General features: G+C 54.9%; 1 protein-coding gene across 1 annotated transcript; it reads left to right on the forward strand.

The window, feature by feature from the left end:
- Nucleotides 1–1,870: 1,870 nt before the first annotated feature.
- Nucleotides 1,871–17,242, forward strand: GBX1 (gastrulation brain homeobox 1). The gene is made up of 2 exons (XM_075550907.1): nucleotides 1,871–2,354; nucleotides 16,692–17,242. Exons 1-2 carry the CDS (start codon nucleotides 1,871–1,873, stop codon nucleotides 17,240–17,242), a joined length of 1,035 nt encoding a protein of 344 aa, XP_075407022.1.
- The last annotated feature ends 108 nt before the right edge of the window (nucleotides 17,243–17,350 follow it).

Here is a 17,350-nt window from a genome sequence, read left to right on the forward strand (position 1 = left end):
TGTCGCCCAGTGCTTCAGTGGTGAGTTGGGGTTCCGGAACCTCTTCTTTCTCCATGGCAACCTTTTCCCCACTGGCCCCTTGCTTCTCAGTATCACAGACTTTAATGTGGAGTCAAGAGTAGATCAGGAGTCCATGAAGTGGCACTCACTTCTCTGCTCGGCTCACCTCCCTGATGAACTGTCAACTGAAGCATACTTTTGTCCTTAGCTGGTGTGACTGATGTGAACAAGAGTCATTCAAGTGTCCCTTCCCCGTCTGGGTCTGTCTGGGCTCTGGGGACTTAGGGACACTTTGCCTTGGGATTTTTTCCTCCTCACTTGAACCACATAATTCCCCTCTCGACCCGGACTCTTTCCAAGCCCCCCTGGCTTTGGCAGCCACCTGTGTAACCAGGCTGCGTGTCCTTGGCTCACTTGAGTCCTTGATAGTCTTCTAGGTTCCGAGTGACACTGGCTTTCTCCAGGCGATTAGCTTTGGTCCTGAGGCTCAGCCACTGTCCTTCCAGGGACAGTGCTGCTGCCCTGCCTGTCTTAGCCCCCCCTCCACCCCCCGCAGGCTGGAGGCTCTATCCAGCCCAAGTGCTCTGACTTTTGCCTCTGATTGTCAAACTCCGCTGCTGGGAATCAGGAGGAAGAGGAGAGTAAAAGGTGCCATCATTTCGGTGTCTGGGAATGGGGGAGGTGAGAGAGTCATCTGCAATTAGCGGATAATTAGCGAAGCTGACCCTTGTGGCTCATCAGCGCTCCAGGGCCAGCCCCCCAGCAATCAGCCGGGGCAGGTCGAGAGTGTCGAGCCCGGGAGTGAATAGGGCTCATCAGCCGCGCCAGAGCCGGGCGCCAATCAGAGAAGTTAATAGCAGAGGAGGGGGAGGGGGGCTCCGCGAGAGACAGACAGACTTGAGACTCGGATAAAAGCGAAACTGCAGTGAGACAGTCTGGGCTGGAGAATGAGCAAAGGGAAAGAGCTGGTCGCAGAGGGAGGAAGCGGGTGGGAGGAAGACAGGAAAGCCGAAGGGAGGGAATTTGGGGCAGAGAGGTGCAGGGGAAGGCGAGGGGGTCGAATCGCACTGGGTGTGGTGTTGGCACGCGGGGAAATCACCCCTCCCCCGAGGCGGCTGGGGAGTAAGGGCAGTGGGCGGGTGGGTGTCACCCCAGCCAGGAGAGAGTAGGGGCCGAGGGTGGGGTGGGGAGGAGGGGGAAAATGACGAGAGAGAGCCAACCCCTTCCGATGTGGCCGTCAGTCGTGCCCCCTGTAGGCTCCTCGAACCCCTTACTCTACCCGGGTCCCGCGGGGGGCGGCGGGCGGTCTGTCCCACACCGGGGCCGGGCCTGCTCACGGCGGCTCGCAGAGTCGGCTACGCGGGTTAGGGTGGTGGGACGCAGCCCGCGGGTCCGACAGGGGTCCGGACGGGTCGGTGGCGGTGCCGCCTGCTGAGCCCGCGCCCCTGACAGCACCCGCCCCCAGACCCCCGCGCCCCACACTGGTACTCCGCGCCTGCACCACGCGTCCGCGCCCCGCGCCCGCACCCCTGCCCGCGCTCGCGCCCGCGCCCCTGCCCGCGCCAGCCCGAGGGGCGAGGCGGGAGCGTCCCCGGAGCAGCCCCCGCGACCGCGGCAAACTTTCACAAAGCGGCGCTGTCCGGCCTCATCAATCTCCATTACTAACCGTCGGGTGGCCGCGGGCGGCGGCGGCGGCGGCGGGCGGGGGTCCGGCGGGCGGGGCGGGGCGGCGCCGCGAGGAAGCGGAGCGTAATTTGAGGAAGATGGATGAGTGCGGAGGGCGACACCCCCGGCCCGCCCGCCGCCCGCCCCGCCCTCCGCGGGCCGGGAGCCGCTAGCGCGCAGCCACAGCGTCCGCGCACCGGGCGCCATGCAGACGCCCGCGGGCCGCGCCGGGGGCCCGGGCGCCGCCTTCTCCATCGACGCCCTCATCGGGCCGCCGCCGCCGCGCGCCGCGCGCGTGCTCTACGCCGGCTACCCGCTGCTCGTGCCCTACCGGCCGCTGGTGCTGCCGCCCGCGCCGCTGCCCGCCGGCCTGCCCCCGCTCGGGCCGCTCGCGCCCTTCGCCGGCCGCCTGCCCGGCGCCTTCTGCGCGGGCCTCGGCCCCGCCGTGCCCTCCATGGTGGCGCTCACGGCCGCGCTGCCCGGCTTCGCCGAGCCGCCCGACGCCTTCTACGGGCCCCCGGAGCTGGCCCCCGCCGCCGCCGCCCGGCCGCCGCCCGAGCCCAGCCCCCGGCGCCCCGAGGGCGGCCCGCGGCCCGACGAGCTGGGCGCGGCGCGGGACAAGGGGGCCGAGCCGCCGCCGCCGCCGCCCCCGCCGCCGCACTTCTCCGACACTTTCCCAAGTCTGCCGGGTAAGTGCCCGCGAGCTGGCCGCAGCGCCCGCCCGGGCTCGCAGCCTCGCCCAGGACCCCGGCCCCCTGCCCGCCGCCGCCCGGCCCCGCGGGCCCTGGGCCAAGCGCTCCGCGCGCCTCCGGCCAGAACCCTCCGTTTCTCTGCTCCCCGGGGCTCAGGGAAGCCGCTTGGGTGGGATTCCTGCCGATGGTAGCAGGACACCGGGGCGAGGGGGTCGCCAGCCCAGACGGCTGTGGTCTGTCCCTTCCGCAGGGAAGGCAGCTCTGGCTCCGGAGAGCAGGGTGCATTGACCCCCGACGTCGGGGGTCGGGGCCTGGGCTCTGGGTGCTGGGAGAGGGGCGAGCTCATTACTTCCGAACGGGCAGATACAGAGCAGGCAAGCCTTGCAGGACAGGGTGGGGATCCCAGGAAAGGTGATGCTGGCAGGGAGCTGGGACCTGCTGGCCCTGAGCGGTCTGAAAAGCCAGGTGATGGCGAAAAGCCGGCTCTCAGAGTCGTGGGGCTGAGAATCCACTGGTGATTTTGAAAGCAGGACGATTGTGCAGGCACCCTTGAGCCTCCATGGAAAAAACGCCCTCACCGAATAAGCAGGTGTACTGCCCTGCTTACCTGGGGCCCTTAACCTTCAGCTCCAAGAGCTTCCTTTCGCCTGACCTGTGGCAGCGCAGGCGTTCCCAGCTGTTTAAAGCCTACAGATCAGTTCCTGTGGACTGTCTGCAAGCCTGGGGCTATAAAGCTTCAACTGCTTTAGCACCAGGGTGACTACCCCCTGCACAACCATCAATCACACCCATGGTAGCAAGGGGAAGGGGCCTGGGGAGGAGGAGGGTCCCTGTGTCTGGGACAGGAAGGAGATCCCACAGTCCCTTTTGTCCTTTGCCAGAAGAGGGCAATTCCTGATAGTCTCATAGGTGTCTGGGTCCTTCCTAGAGAGATTGTCTAAAGAGCTGCTTACACCTCCTGACCCCAAGACTGCCCTAGGGGCTGTCAACTCCACCCCACTCCCTTCCCCCTTTAGCTCTGAGCTTGGGGAGACCGCTGCCTTGCTCTTGTTTGTATCTGGTTGGACTACAAGGATCCCAAGACCAAAGTCAAAGCAGCATCTCTCAAGGAGCAGCTGGAAAATGCTAGAAAAGGCTGAGGGTGGTGGGGCTGGGGAGGAGTTGGAGGTGAGGAGCCAGTGATGACCAGCCAGATGAGCTTTTGCAGAAAGGATCCGTGGGGTGGCTGCAGTCAGATATTCTCAGGGTGAAGAGAGAGCAAGGTGGGCCCTTAGAATAAGGGTGCTGGAAGCCCTAGAACCAAAGAAGACTGGAGGAGGAGCCAATGCCTCAAAGGGGATGAGCTGAAGGGGTGGGGTGTGGAGGCAGCTTGGGGGAGTAGCAAGTGATTTGTTCTCCCTGCCCCCACCCCCAAGCTCACTTGGCTCTTATTTAATATCATTGACAGGGGCACCTTTTTGGAAGCAGAATATTGACCATCAAATCGGACATTGAGAGGAAAGAATAAACGGGGGGAAAGGACAGAGAGAAATATTGATTAGGGAAGAACTATTGAGGTGGGAAGGACCGAGGAGGAGCCAAGTGGTCTATGGGAATGTTGGAGAGAAAGGGACTCTTCCACAAGGGCTCCTGTCCTGGGTTCTCTGAGATGTAGGTGAAGGGAGAGTTGTGTGTCAAGGTTGGAGGGGTCCTCCTAGGAAACAAGGGGAAGTTTTAATACCAGGCGTACCTTTTCTTTCAAGGTTTTCAGTACTCAGAGTGATGGGCCACTGGAATGCAGAACAAGGGAGGCCTGGGGTGTGCTTGGGGTAAAGAGATGTCTCTGTTGAGAGTGATGGGAAGGAGTGACATGCAGAGACACCATTTGCCGGGAGAGCAGGCTGAGTGAAGGGAGACCCTGACTTCCTCTGGGTGGGCGTTGCAGTGGCTGCTGAGCAGGGTAGCAAGGAGGAGGAATTTCAGTAGAAACAGGCTGTACAGGTGAGTGAGAGGCTTCACCGTGACTGCGGGGGGGGGGGGGGCCCTCCTCACTCACAACACAGAACTGCCGGCAGCCCCTCCACCCAGCCACCTTCCCAGGTTTGGATTTTCCCTGAAATAGTTGAGGAAAGAAAATACAATTCCAGAAATGCTGGGCAGAAAGTTAATCTGGGGAGTGATGATGCGTGGCCCGTGGTGCTGGCCACGGCTGGAAATGCACACTCTGTTTGGGAATTGCCTGAGACTGTTTGGAGTGAAGTAAGAGAGTTCTTGGCTGAGAAACACGGGATGGCGACCTCGCTGTTGCAGCCACATGAAGAGTTGGGAGAAAGACCCTATCTTTAAAAATTACAGAGGCAGGCATTGCTGCCCTTGTGTGGCTGGAGGGGCGGGGATGGATGCAATCAAAGCATTATCCGTTTGGGGTTTAGTGCTTCACCACTTGCCAGCCTTTTAAATGAAGTTATTGTGACGACTGGCCAGTTGGGAGGATGGCGAGTAAAGTTCTTTTTTGTTGTGAGGTCTGGATTCTGATTTAAAACATAACATTCTCTACTAGGATCGATGAAGGGGGAAAAACCCAGAACCTTATTATGAATTTGATTGCAGAAATGGAAGCTGCATCAGGAGGCAAGCAGAGGAGGCTAGGGAGGGAAGAGTGTAGCCGAGAAGGCTTTGTGAGGAGTAGATCGGAAACTGTTCTTGGTTTGGAGCTTGGGGATAATGGGAGCAGGGGGGGGTTCCCCCTCTCTTCTAGAAACCATAGAGGAGGAGGACAATTTGAACCCGTGGGGAAGATTTGAAAGTACAAACCAATAGACCAGCGCACAGCAGTGGAAATGAAATGCAAAGGGGGGACTGATCACAATGATCGACATCTAACAGCCCCGGGGGACGAACAACAGAAAAGTGGGTGAAAGGAGCCAGCGGTTGGTGTAAAAAAATAATAATTTATAAGTTATCAAGGCTGAGAAGGAGTGGAGGGAGGAGAATAAAAATGAGGAGCTGATGTCAAAGGCTCAAGTAGAAATAAAATGCTTTGAAAATGATGACAACCTATGTACAAATGGGCTTGACACAATGGATGGATGGATGGATGGATTGTGATTAGAGCTGTAAGAACCTCCAATAAAATGATTTTTTTAAAAAAAGAAATGTAATGTAAGCCATCTATATGACCAAATAAGTTTTAGTAGCCATGTTAAAAAGTGGAAAAAAGCAGGTGAGAAGAATGTTCACGACAGATTTCATCGAACTCAAACTGTTTGAAATATTGCCATCTCAATATTAATCGATCTAAAAATTGTGAGTGAGATACTTTATATCCTTTCATACTAAGTTTTTGAAATCCAGTATTGTATATTCTTGGCGCATGTCACTTTGGACTGGCCATCTTTCAAGTGGCCCCATGGCCTCAAGTGGCTAGGGGCACCATGGTCAAGATTATAGACCTAAGGAAGTTGCAAGGACAGAGGCAAGGGAAGTGTTGGGGAAAGAGCTTTGCCTGCGCTTAATTAGCCCACCTTCCTCTCCAGTGCTTCTACTTTTTACTTTGTTGCAAAGTGCGTGGGTCTTTACAGCTTGTGAAGGGAGCCATCCAGAGCCCAGCAATTGATCTCTGTTCACCTGGGACAACAGAGGGAGGAAGAAACGGAATGCATCATTAAATGTCTCCTCAAATACAACGGCCTCATTTGTTAAGAGACCAGAAGACCTGGATGGTACCTGGCTCCCTTTACTGAATATCTTCATCAAAGATTCTGTAGCAGAATCCCAATCGAAAGGGAGGTAAACGCAAAGCAGAATTTCAAAATTTCATGGAATGCAAAATTTCTGGATCCATTGAAGCTGGATGATCCCCCAAAACGATTGCCTGGAGGTCACATGTAAGCCATAAATCCAAAACTTTTTATAAACTCCTAAAGTCTTCTATAAATAAGACAAGAAACCTGAAACCCAACCCAAATCCACTGGCTTGATGACTCATGCTCTGCCTGGCCGAGTGGCCTTGGAACGAAGGATCTCTGTGGGATCCAACTGACAACAGCTACTCAAAGGCTAGGGGGCCTTGCATTTATGGTAATAGGAGGACACTTTACATTTTAATTAATAAATTAATAATCACTTTAATGGGGCTCATACAACTCATCACAGTTCACACAGCCATCCATTGTGTCAAGCACATTTGTACATTTGTTGCCTTCATCATTCTCAAAACCTTTTCTTTCAACTTGAGCCCTTGGTATCAGCTTCTCATTTTTTCCCTTCCCTCCCCCACCCTCCCTCCCTCATGAACCCTTGATAATTTATAAATTATTATTTTTTCATGTCTTACACTGACCGCTGTCTCCCTTCACCCACTTTTCTGTTGTCTGTCCCCCTGAGAGGGGGTTATATGTAGATCATTGTGATTGGTTTCCCCTTTCTCCCCCTACCTTCCCCTCCCCTCCCGGTATCACTACTCTCAATATCGGTCCTGAGGGGTTTATCTGTCCTGGATTCCCTGTGTTTCCAGCTCTTATCTGTACCCATGTACATGCTCTGGTCCAGCTGGATTTGTAAGGTAGAATTGGGGCCATGATAGTGGTGGTAGGGGGAGGGGAGGAAGCATTTAAGAACTAGAGGAAAGTTGTATGTTTCATCATTGCTACACCTGCACCCTGACTGGCTCGTCTCCTCCCTGCCACCCTTCCGTAAGGGGCTAGGACAACACTTTTTTAAAAGGAGGTTAAGAACGACTGCCGGACTTGACTGTAATCCACGTTGCTGGATTGTACAGGTATGAAGAGTTGAATTGGTGTATGAAGTTTTGCTGCATAGATTTTCAACAACAAAATCGGTCAAAGGGGAAGTCACACTCTGAGTCAGGGAGGATAGGGTGTCCTCAAACCACTAGGTCTCATGGAAAGAGGAGAGTGATACTCTAAAGGACAGGTGACCGCCACTCCGAAACGGGCGAGCTAAGTCTGTTGTGTGGTGTAAACCTGTGTCTCAGCAATGGCGGATGAAGAGCGGCACTAAATTGGGGGGATGACAAGAACTGCCCGTGAAGAAAGGCAGAAGAAAATGAGAAAGCAGGGCTCTCTAAAACCACCCTTTTCTTCAAGAAGCACAAGTTTACAAAGGGAGGCGGGGCCACCCACTGGTGCAGTTGTTGGACAGATGTGGAAGAGATGGCATGGCGGTAAGAACTCATTTGCACTCGAGTTGATAGAGGAGATGAGAGAGTAGGCTGAGACACGATTGGGAGATTGATTGTAGTGAATAGATTTTAAATAAGTGAATAGAAAACAATTCAGTAATGTCTGAATTCAGATGAAAAGTTAATGTAGAAGCCTGGAAAGGAAAATAGGGAAGTTTCCTAGGAGTGTGGTCCTTGAATATGATTGGTGGAAGCCGACCCCCTGGTTTTATATAGCTAGGCAACCTTTTCGACAGCCATCCATTCATTTCCAAATAAGTATTCCTGTGACTGCCAAGATCGGATCCTTACTTATGAGAGAAAGGCAGGCAAAGGCTGTGTGACTTGGAATCGAGACTTCTGTTGTTGGAGACAGGAGGACGCCTTCCTGGAAGCGATCCTGATCCAGGACATGAGCGGGTTTTCCTAGGACTGCGCGGGAAGAGCCTCTGGTGGTTCCATGGGCACAAAGGCGCCCATCATGTTGACTTCGGGCAATGGAAGGACCGCTGGCACGGGAGCTGGAGCACGTGGCTCAAGCCTTCACGTGAGCGCCCGTTCGCCGTGGTAGGTTCAGCTCAGAAGGCAGTTGCTACGCATGAGCATTGTAGGTTTAAGACTCTTTGGGAGACTGAACATTCCCTAATTTCTTGTATAAGACTAGATTTTAAAAATTCATTAAAAAAATATGTTAAAACGGTATTTTAGCAAAACTGGTTGCAGGTGTAATGTCCTCATTTTACTTGCTGCACCTAAAGGCACACTTCTGAGAGGAATTCAGGGGCTTCACCAGACTGTGAGGTAGCCTGTGATGTGAAAAGGGGTGAGGAGCTCCTCCTGGTTGAGACCCCTTTTATTGGCAGGACCCTGAGACACCTTGGGTCATAGTGCAGCGAGCCGGGGAGGGCTGGGCAGGCTTAGCCTGCCTGCACTGGGGATAAGAGGAAAGGCGGGATTGTCACGGAGGGGAGGGGGAAGGGCATGTTATGAGGGAGCTTGACGGTGAGAAGAATGTTACCCTAGGCAATTATGGGTCAGGCTGTTGCCTTGGACATAAAAAGGGGACAGCGCCACTTTGCAGTGAAACAGTATGAATTGAAGAAGTAGAAACCCCAAGAAGCCACAGCGTAGAGTAGAACAGGACTAGAGCAGAGAGTTTATTTGGCAGGAATGGGGCACTGTCCCCGGTGTGAGGAGCACGCTTGGTCACTGGCAGGCAGCTCTGTGATGACGCCAGGCCCTGTGTGGTGAGGACAGGGTACGAGGATCTTTGTGCATGTGCGTGTGCGTGCGTGTGTATGTATGTATGTATGTGTGTGTGTGTGTGTATGATGAAACCAGGCCCTGTGTGGTGAGGACAGGGTGGGAGGATCTGTGTGTGCCCGCGCGCGCGCGTGTGATGGAGACGATGTTTGGGTTTGGTGTTGGCAATCCGGCCATGCCGTGAAGAAGCCGTCAGAGTCAATGTGGGAGAAAGATTGATGTGCTCGGAGGGGTGGGGAGAGGGTTAGGGAGAAGAGAGGCTTGGTGTGGGGGTGATAGCACAAGAGTGACCTGTGTGGTAGCAGTGTCATGGGAAGAGACCGCATGTGCTGCCCCCTCCCTACCCTCATGGGCATGTGAACCCCAGGTGGGAAAGCTGCAGGAGACGCTGTGGCCATGGAGGAGAGCTCTTTAGGAGCGTGAGGACCGACAGACAGGAGAGCACTGACCTGGGACTCCTGGGAGACTGGCTTGATTTGACTTGTGGCAAAGGCTGGGGTCCATGTGGGGCACCCTGGGCCTCAGAGACGTGGTGCCCAAAGGGGCTGGAAGGAGAGGGGAGATGCGTGGTCTTGAGGGAGAAGAGCGTCTGCTAGAGAGGATGGTGATGATTCCATAGCCACGCTTAGATCGCCTGCGAGTGGGTAGCTGAGTCACCTTGCCAAAGCACCTTGCTCTGAGCCTCAGCTTCCCATCAGTAAAGGTGGGAGTCTGAAGCAGTCATCTCGAAGCTTCCTTCCGGTTCCGGAAGTCTGTTTTTATCCACCAGGATGCCATTTTTCACGAGATGTTTATTTTATTTACTTATTTTAAAAATCACTCTCAGCACAGGGACTGGGATGCGGGCGGTGGTGTTGCCAGCGGTCCTCGGGGCTGGGTTTGTGGTGGTCGCTGAGGAGCAGCCTGCCTGGATGATGGGAGAGGCATTGCCACCTGGGGGTTGGGGAGGGTTACTGGAGTTCTGTTTATGCTCAGCAGATGAGAGAGAGAGAGAGAGAGAGAGAGAGACTGACTTGATCAGGCTGGGGTTAGAACTGACTAGACCCAGAAAGCTTTGAGGGGGGGGGTCAATTGTGCCTGGTGAGAAATGAAGCAAGGGCGGGCGGGGTGGGGAGTGATACCAAGACATGTATCCAGGTGAGGCACCAATTCCTTGGACATCTGTATCTGTGTAGTTTTTTTCTCTTCTGAACATGCTACTGTGCTGGGTGAAATTAGATTTCAGCCCCCCGTTAGGATTGAGTACTGAAAGTTAGGTAGAGGGGACAAGAGCCCCCTGGGCTTGGTCAACCTTTCTCTTGGCTCCTCCCCTTCTGTGTGGCTCCTCCCCATACTGTGTGGGCCCCCCACTAGCAGGAAAGTACCCAGCTGTTTCCCCATCAGTGAAATAAGGGCAACACTGCTTAGCCCCCAGAGCTAAGGATCACACGGAAACCTATTGTACAGTGTCCTAAACGCTAGAGGTGCACCCGAAGTTACTGTTACCTGACATTGTGCTAGAAATGGACAGGAGGCTTTCCTGGGGGAAGGACTTCTTTACGAGGAATCCTGGGGTGTGGATGCGATCCTTGCACTGATGGGGAAAGATGCAGGTGGGAGAACCCGGGAGGAGGAGACTAGCTACCCTCTGGGCTCCTTCTGCCTCCTGACGCTTCCTTTGCCCATGTGTGGCACCCTCCACAGACCACAGGCTGACCGTGCTCCACCCAGGGCCTGGTCCCCAGCCCCTCCAAATACGTCTTCATCCTCTCCAGAATGCTATTCTTTCACAGTAGTGAAGCTTATTCTCTCATTGGCCAAGTGAACTTACACCCAGGTGGATTAGGTAGATGTTATAAGATCCAAGTAAAGATCAGGGAGGTAGGATTTAATGTGGTGCTACTGTGCATACATTCAGGCAAAGATAGGTGTACATGCCTCATTTTAGAGGGGACAGTGTGGGAATGAGGTACGGGGCCAACTTCCTCCAGAGCCAGGTGATTATTGTCCACTGCAGTGACCACATTGGATTTAGTTAGCACTCCTCGTTGGACTGCAAGTGACAGTTCAACTCTACATGAAGCTGAAATGGACATTGCTGATTCCTGTCCCGGGCCGCAGAGGGTGGTGTTAGGCCTGGCTCTCGGTGTGTCATCACCTCACTCTGTCCTATGACATCGACAGCGGCTCCTTTGGTGAGAGGCTCAGGGAGGCCCAGGAAGCCGGGAGGGCTCTGTGGTAGGATCCCAGAGCTTCTCAGTGGGAATCCCAGGCCCCCATGGAGGCACGTGTGTTGCTAGGATACTGAGCAAGTTTCGTGGGGCTTTCAGATGAAGATAAGCACAGAAGAAAGGCCTGGGGATCTATGTCTGAAAACCACCATGGTCGAACCCCCAAATGATCCTGGGGACCAGGTCACTGTTCTCAGTTGTAGAGGAGTGCCCATACATGGAGGACAATTATTACAACAAGGAGTGGACCCCGCTGTAGAAGGGCCGAGTGTTCAGATCCCCGGTTAGGGCCTCCGTGGATTCTCAAGTATGTAGCATCTGGAGTAGGGTTAACCGGGAATCTGTCAAGGAGGTTGTGATTGTAGGTTTAAGGGAAGACGTACTTGCTTGTGGTCCTCAAGGTGGAGCTCAGGAGAGGGGAAGCAGTTCCTAGGGGGCAGGGCAAGGAAGGGGGTCTTACTGAGCATTAACAGGCTCAGAGCAGACATTCACCTCAGGCAGCAATAAGGCAGGATCCCCCACGTTCCTCTCAGGATCGAGGGGGAAGTCTCCCCTGTTGGCAAGATAAGTAGCGCAGGTTCCTGAAAGTGGAACTCCTGGGAAAGATCCGTGATGAGGAAGGTCAGTGAGATGGAGAGGGGAGAGACATGTCTGTCACCCAGCAGGGCTGCCTCTTTGCTGGGACTTCTGAGTCCCGGAGCCACCGAGGAGGGAAGGAGACAGTGGTGGTCTAGAAGCTGGAGGCAGCTGGGATGAAAACCAGACTTGTCCCATCGGTCGGCAGTTTTTGTTTTTGAAATGAGAAGAGTCCATTTCCAAATCAAAAGGACACTGCATCCTCTAAACAAGTCACACTGGGAAAGTGGGAGGACGTTCTGGTGGGGATTTTTTGGGGGGGTGTCTGGGGGACTCGTGGGAGAAATGGCTTGGTATAGAACCGAGTTTGGGGGTTTTGAGTGAGGCCTCTCCTAGGGGAATAATAAAAATCCCTGAGGATGTTAAGAGAGATGAGTAATTAGCAGAGTGACCAGGGAGAGCTCTTGACTGTTAAGGATTTGACAATGAAGGTATCTAGTGAGACATCTGGACGGGGACTTTTTACTTCAAGTAGGAGCTGCGGAGAAGATACTGTACTGGGAAAGTTGGGAAGACCATTGGCTGGAGATCTAGGGCACCAAGGTTCTCCAGTTCAAACCCACTAGCCAGGACAGAGAAGAAAGACGCAGGAGTTCTTAATAACTGAAGGACAGGTGCTCCAATAGCTGGGTGAGTGAGGGGCACCCCTGTGCTCTGGGAGGGTTTGGAGATGGCAGTGCTTCATCCTTGGTGACTCCCCAAGGTGATGGGCTGTTTCCTCTTCTTATCGCAGGACACCCACCCTGGTTTCACTAACCCCACCTCTCTTCGCCTTTGGGACCCAGTCTCAGGAAGGGGCCTCTCTGTTTCCCCCACAAGGCAGATGGGACAGTCACATGAAGGCCACACCTTGATGGCCCAGTGCTGCCTACAGTCATTTTCCTTCATGTTCCAAACCTGTGACTTCCCATCTGGGGCAGTGGCATCCACAAACTCTTCCGTGCTCTTCCAGGGTTTCCGAACACCAATCTTCCCACTTCTATCCACTTAGCCTCCCAGAGGTCACCTGTGTCTTCTATAGGCTCTGAAATTCCTATAGAGAAGCTTCCGGAAGTTTGGCATGCTCTCCTTATTACCAGTAATATAACTGTCATGTACAAAGGTCAGCATCTCTCTACCCATTCAGTAATTTCCAATGAAAAATCTTATATTTTATTTTGCCAAAATGACTCAGTATTTTTATGTCAAAAAGAAAAATGCACAGAAGTCTTATTCTGCTGGTCATGTTTTCATTCCTATCACATAGCACATGTGGTTGGAAAGTGACTTTTCTGGGAATTTTATCTGTTAAACACATGATTCTAATTTAAATTTATAGATAAAAAGTTTATCAAGAAGATTCACTTCTATTCACCTCCTGTCACCAGCTCATTTTTCTATGTGAATTTTATTTACACTACAAGCATTCATTATAAATTAGACACAATTACATTTATTTCTTAGCTAATTTGTGAAACCCAGTAAGCGAGTCACCTCAGCTATTTCATGATTGCTGTATTATAAAGGGGGAGGGAGGGAATTTCCCTAGATATTTTTTCATCACTTGCTCTTCTGTTCTAAAGGCCCCTCCTGCTGGCCGAGCAATGAGCAAACATTGTTGCTGGCCGCTGTGGACACTGGTTCTAATTCATGGCGACCCTAGCCATGGGCCGCAGAGAGACACCGCCAGGCCCCTGAGCATTTGTGGCTACTGGGTCAGCCCAGCTGCAAGGCCTTCTTTTCTTGCTGACCCTCTGTACGGAAAGAATGAACGGGGCAGCCAAAATGGTTTGCTTTCCGCCAAACTCATCAATATTTGGGGAAACGATGCAACAAGGCGGCGCGTGCGGGGTGGGGGTGGGGCAGCATTCTCTCGCTTGCGCTGCTCTGATTTCAGCCCTTTGGATGCATCTCCTACTCACGGTGGACGCTCTCCGCGGGTAGCTTCCTGCCCACGCCGGGCCGCCTCCTGCCCAGCTGAGCCAGGCTGGGCTGTAGCTGTCCTTGGTCCCGCTGGACTGCCTTCTGCGGAGGCTTCACCCCATCTCTTTCCAAGAATTGCATATCAGAGCCGCCCCCCACCCCCACCGTCATGATGGTCCAAGATCGGAGAAGGAACTTTTGCCTGCACTGCTCAGCCCCCTCTCTGCCCCCTGGGCTGCAGGAGGCCGGGAGACTGTGGCGGGTGTGGGCGCTCCAGCTGCTGCAGGAAGGAAGGGACTCACCGGGCGTGTAAGCCATGCTCAGCCGGGAGGATGGGATGAATGGCCTGATCTCGAGGGCCCTGACAGATTGCGGGACCTGGGAGCCGCGTTTCAATCACATCACACTAGATTTATTGGACACCCCCAGGTGCTTAGACCTGTAATAAATGATGTCATCCTTCGAGCCCCAGAATCCAGGTTCTACCTTTTTAGCAGCTGTTGCTAACATAGGGATGTCAGGCTGAGATTTTATAAGCTTTTCTTACAATGTCATCATTCACTCTAAGAACGATGGCTTTACAATGAAAGCTAAAAGTGGACGGGGATCTAGGGAGCAGATCCTGGAGGTGTTCAGTGTAGGGAATCTCTCAGAGAGCGTGAGACCGGAGGAGGAGGCCTCCTCAAGGAGGTGGGGGGTGGCTCTGGGACTACCACTCTGGCAGTTCAAGCCCTCACTGCTCCGAGGTGACAGACGAGGCTGTCTGCTCCTGTAAAGGTGTACAGCCCCAGAATCCTCTCTCGGGCCACTCAGAGCCAGACTTGCCTTGAGAGCAGGTTTCCCCAGCTGCTGAAAACATCACACCTTCTCCGTCCCCTCATGGAAGGGGTGACCTGGGTCCCAGTGGTGCCTTAGCTGCCAAGGGACCAGCTGTTTGAAGCTCCCCCACTACCAGGCTCCTCCGTGGGAGAAAGCTGTGGCAGCCTGCCCCTTCGAAGACTGACGTTATTGGAGAATCTGTGAGGGAGCCCCACTCCAGCCTGGGGGTCAGTGATAGCCTTTCCCCCTGCAACGAGGGATCCCAGGCTTAAGCGCTGCACCTGCAGCGTGCGCAGCCCCTGCCCCCCAGTCTGTAGAAGCCGTGTTGCAGTGATGCTGAGCAAGCGTGGGCAGAATCTTCCGGATCTGTCATACTAGAAGAGAGTCCCGGCCATCCGTTTCTGGGCATTAGCCTGTGAAAACACAGTGGTCCGACCCCATTATGCACCATGTGGCTTTGATAGCAGCAAACAGTGACCCTCACGGAGGGTAGGTTTGGACAGGAAGCAGTGGCCAGGAACGCTAAGGAGTCAAGTTAGTGGGATGTACTAAAGCAAAGACGAGGGTCGCGGGGCTGTACTGTAAGAAGGGCAATTGGGGAGGGGTCTCGCCGACATTCCTGCGGACAGACAGCAACAGGAAGGGAATAAAGCTGGGGGAACTGGGAGGAACACCTCTGCCTCTGCACATGCCAGCCAGCAAGCCAGGGGTAAGTTGGGGGCGGCTTGCAAGAGGAGAGCAGAGGACACATTCTGGGGAGGCTTTGCTGCTGGACTGGATACAGATTGTGAAAGAAGAGGACTTGCCCCCCAGGGAGGGTTGGAGCTGCCATCAGATGTGACGGGGGAATCATGGTGGTTTAGGGAGCAAAGACCAGGGACTCGGGTTTGGGACATGTTAGAGCGATGGGGGAGCTGATTAGGAGGGATGCATTGTAGCCATCCGTTTATCTACAGACAGCCGTTGAAGCCGGGTGTTCTCGAAGCTTGGGCAAGCTTTTGAAGAGAGCACAAAGGGCCATGAGCTGGTGACAAGCACACGAATGGGAATTGCACGGACAGGCTGGCTGAGGTTATGCTGGGGCTGGCCACGTGGGCTTTGAGAGGTTTGACAGAGAATGAAGTGCTATGGGAATGGGGCGGGGGCGGGACCCAAGAGGGTAGTAAAGTAACCTCCAGTCCAGCGGGTGACTGATGGAGGAGTTGGACACAGGCGGAGTTTTCTCTCCGGAAAATGTGGTCCTTGAGCTAAGGAGCGGGGTTCAGGCTGCAGGGGGGGGCCAAGGGAGGGCAGTTCTGGGAACAGGGCAGGGATAGGAGTTAACTAGGCTGCTGCTGGAGAGTCTTGTTGGTACTGAGACTGACAGGGAGTGTTAGGGGAGAGTGTCAGGTCAGCTGACTCCCCAAAGGCGTCCTATCCACACTCTCCTGTGAACCATCTTGTTCCACAGGGCGATTTTACTCGACTCTAAGTTGTGCCCTGCACCTGAGCGAGCCTGTGCATAGGAGGTGACAGACAGGGGGACCCACTTCCCCAGGAGCTGCCAGTGAGGAGTGGACTTGGCTGCAGGCTAATCCTTTGGGTAGAGAACCAGGGAATCTCTAAAACGCAAATCTACTGAAAACATTTGTCGTTCCGACCAGTGTCAGTGGCTGCCTTGAGATGTTGAACTATGTGTGGATGATCTCTGCCTGTGAGGACACGCGGTCGGTGATCTCAATTAGCCAATACCCCCCTTTCTCTTGGCCGCCCTTCTCCAATCTGCCCCTCAGTCCTCCCCGTGAACACCGAGCTCCAAGCGGGAATAGGAACCCCTTCTGAGCTGGAGCCCAGAGCAGCTGTTTGCATTGCCCGGGTTCCTTGGGCAGAAAAGGGGGTTAGATGGAAACAGGTATCATCTTAAAATAAGGGCTGAAGACGCGGATGGGCAGGGTGTCAGGAAAGACGGAAGGCAAACTGCAGACCCAGGGTCCTGGGACAGCGTTTCTTGGACCTGGATGTGGTGGGGTGGGCGGATAAGGTGCTCTGGAAGGCCCCTCAGGCAGAGAGCCACAGAGGCATGCTACAGGCCCCCCTCCCCAGCCCCCCTTCCCCATTACCCTGGTCCACGCCAGAACCAGGCTTTTGGCTGACAAGGGCAGGGGTGAGGAGTGGGCGACTGCCAGACCCTTGATGTTGGGAGCGGGTAGGGCGAGTGAGGCCCGGGTGGTGGTCGGACACGGGGGCTGCTCCCCGTGCTTTGCTGTAGTGAAACCTGTGCTGTGTTTCTTCCCATCTCTTTGTCTCCCCGGAATCTCTCCCCACCCCCGGACGGGGCTGCCCTCTGCCGTCCTGTCCCTCCAGCTGCAGAGGGGAAGGTGTACAGCTCCGACGAGGAGAAGCTGGAAGCTCCTGCGGGCGACCTCGCTGGCAGCGAGCAGGAGGAGGAGGGCTCTGGCGACAGCGAGGAGGACAGCTTCCTGGACGGAGCGGCCGGTGGCCCCGGGCCGCTCCTGGGACCCAAGCCGCAGCTAAAGGAGGGCCTGGGGACTGGCGCTGAGGAGGGTGCGCCAGGGACCGGGGCCACAGCACCCGGGGGCAAGAGCCGGCGGCGGCGCACCGCCTTTACCAGTGAGCAGCTCCTGGAACTAGAGAAGGAGTTTCACTGCAAGAAGTACCTCTCCCTGACCGAGCGCTCGCAGATTGCCCACGCCCTCAAGCTCAGCGAGGTGCAGGTCAAGATCTGGTTCCAGAACCGCAGGGCCAAGTGGAAGCGCATCAAAGCCGGCAACATCAGTAGCCGCTCTGGGGAACCCGTACGGAACCCCAAGATCGTGGTGCCCATCCCCGTGCACGTCAACAGGTTCGCTGTGCGCAGCCAGCACCAGCAGATGGAGCAGGGGGCCCGGCCCTGACATGACACCCTCGCCCTTCCGGGGAAGGCACAGCTGAGACTACTCAGAGCCTGCTGGGAACAGGACCCTCGGGCTGCCTGAGGGCTTCTTAGGGGGGCTCAGATCAGA

Source organism: Tenrec ecaudatus, chromosome 5 (assembly GCF_050624435.1).
Source record: "Tenrec ecaudatus isolate mTenEca1 chromosome 5, mTenEca1.hap1, whole genome shotgun sequence".
NCBI classification, from domain to species: Eukaryota; Metazoa; Chordata; class Mammalia; order Afrosoricida; family Tenrecidae; genus Tenrec; species Tenrec ecaudatus.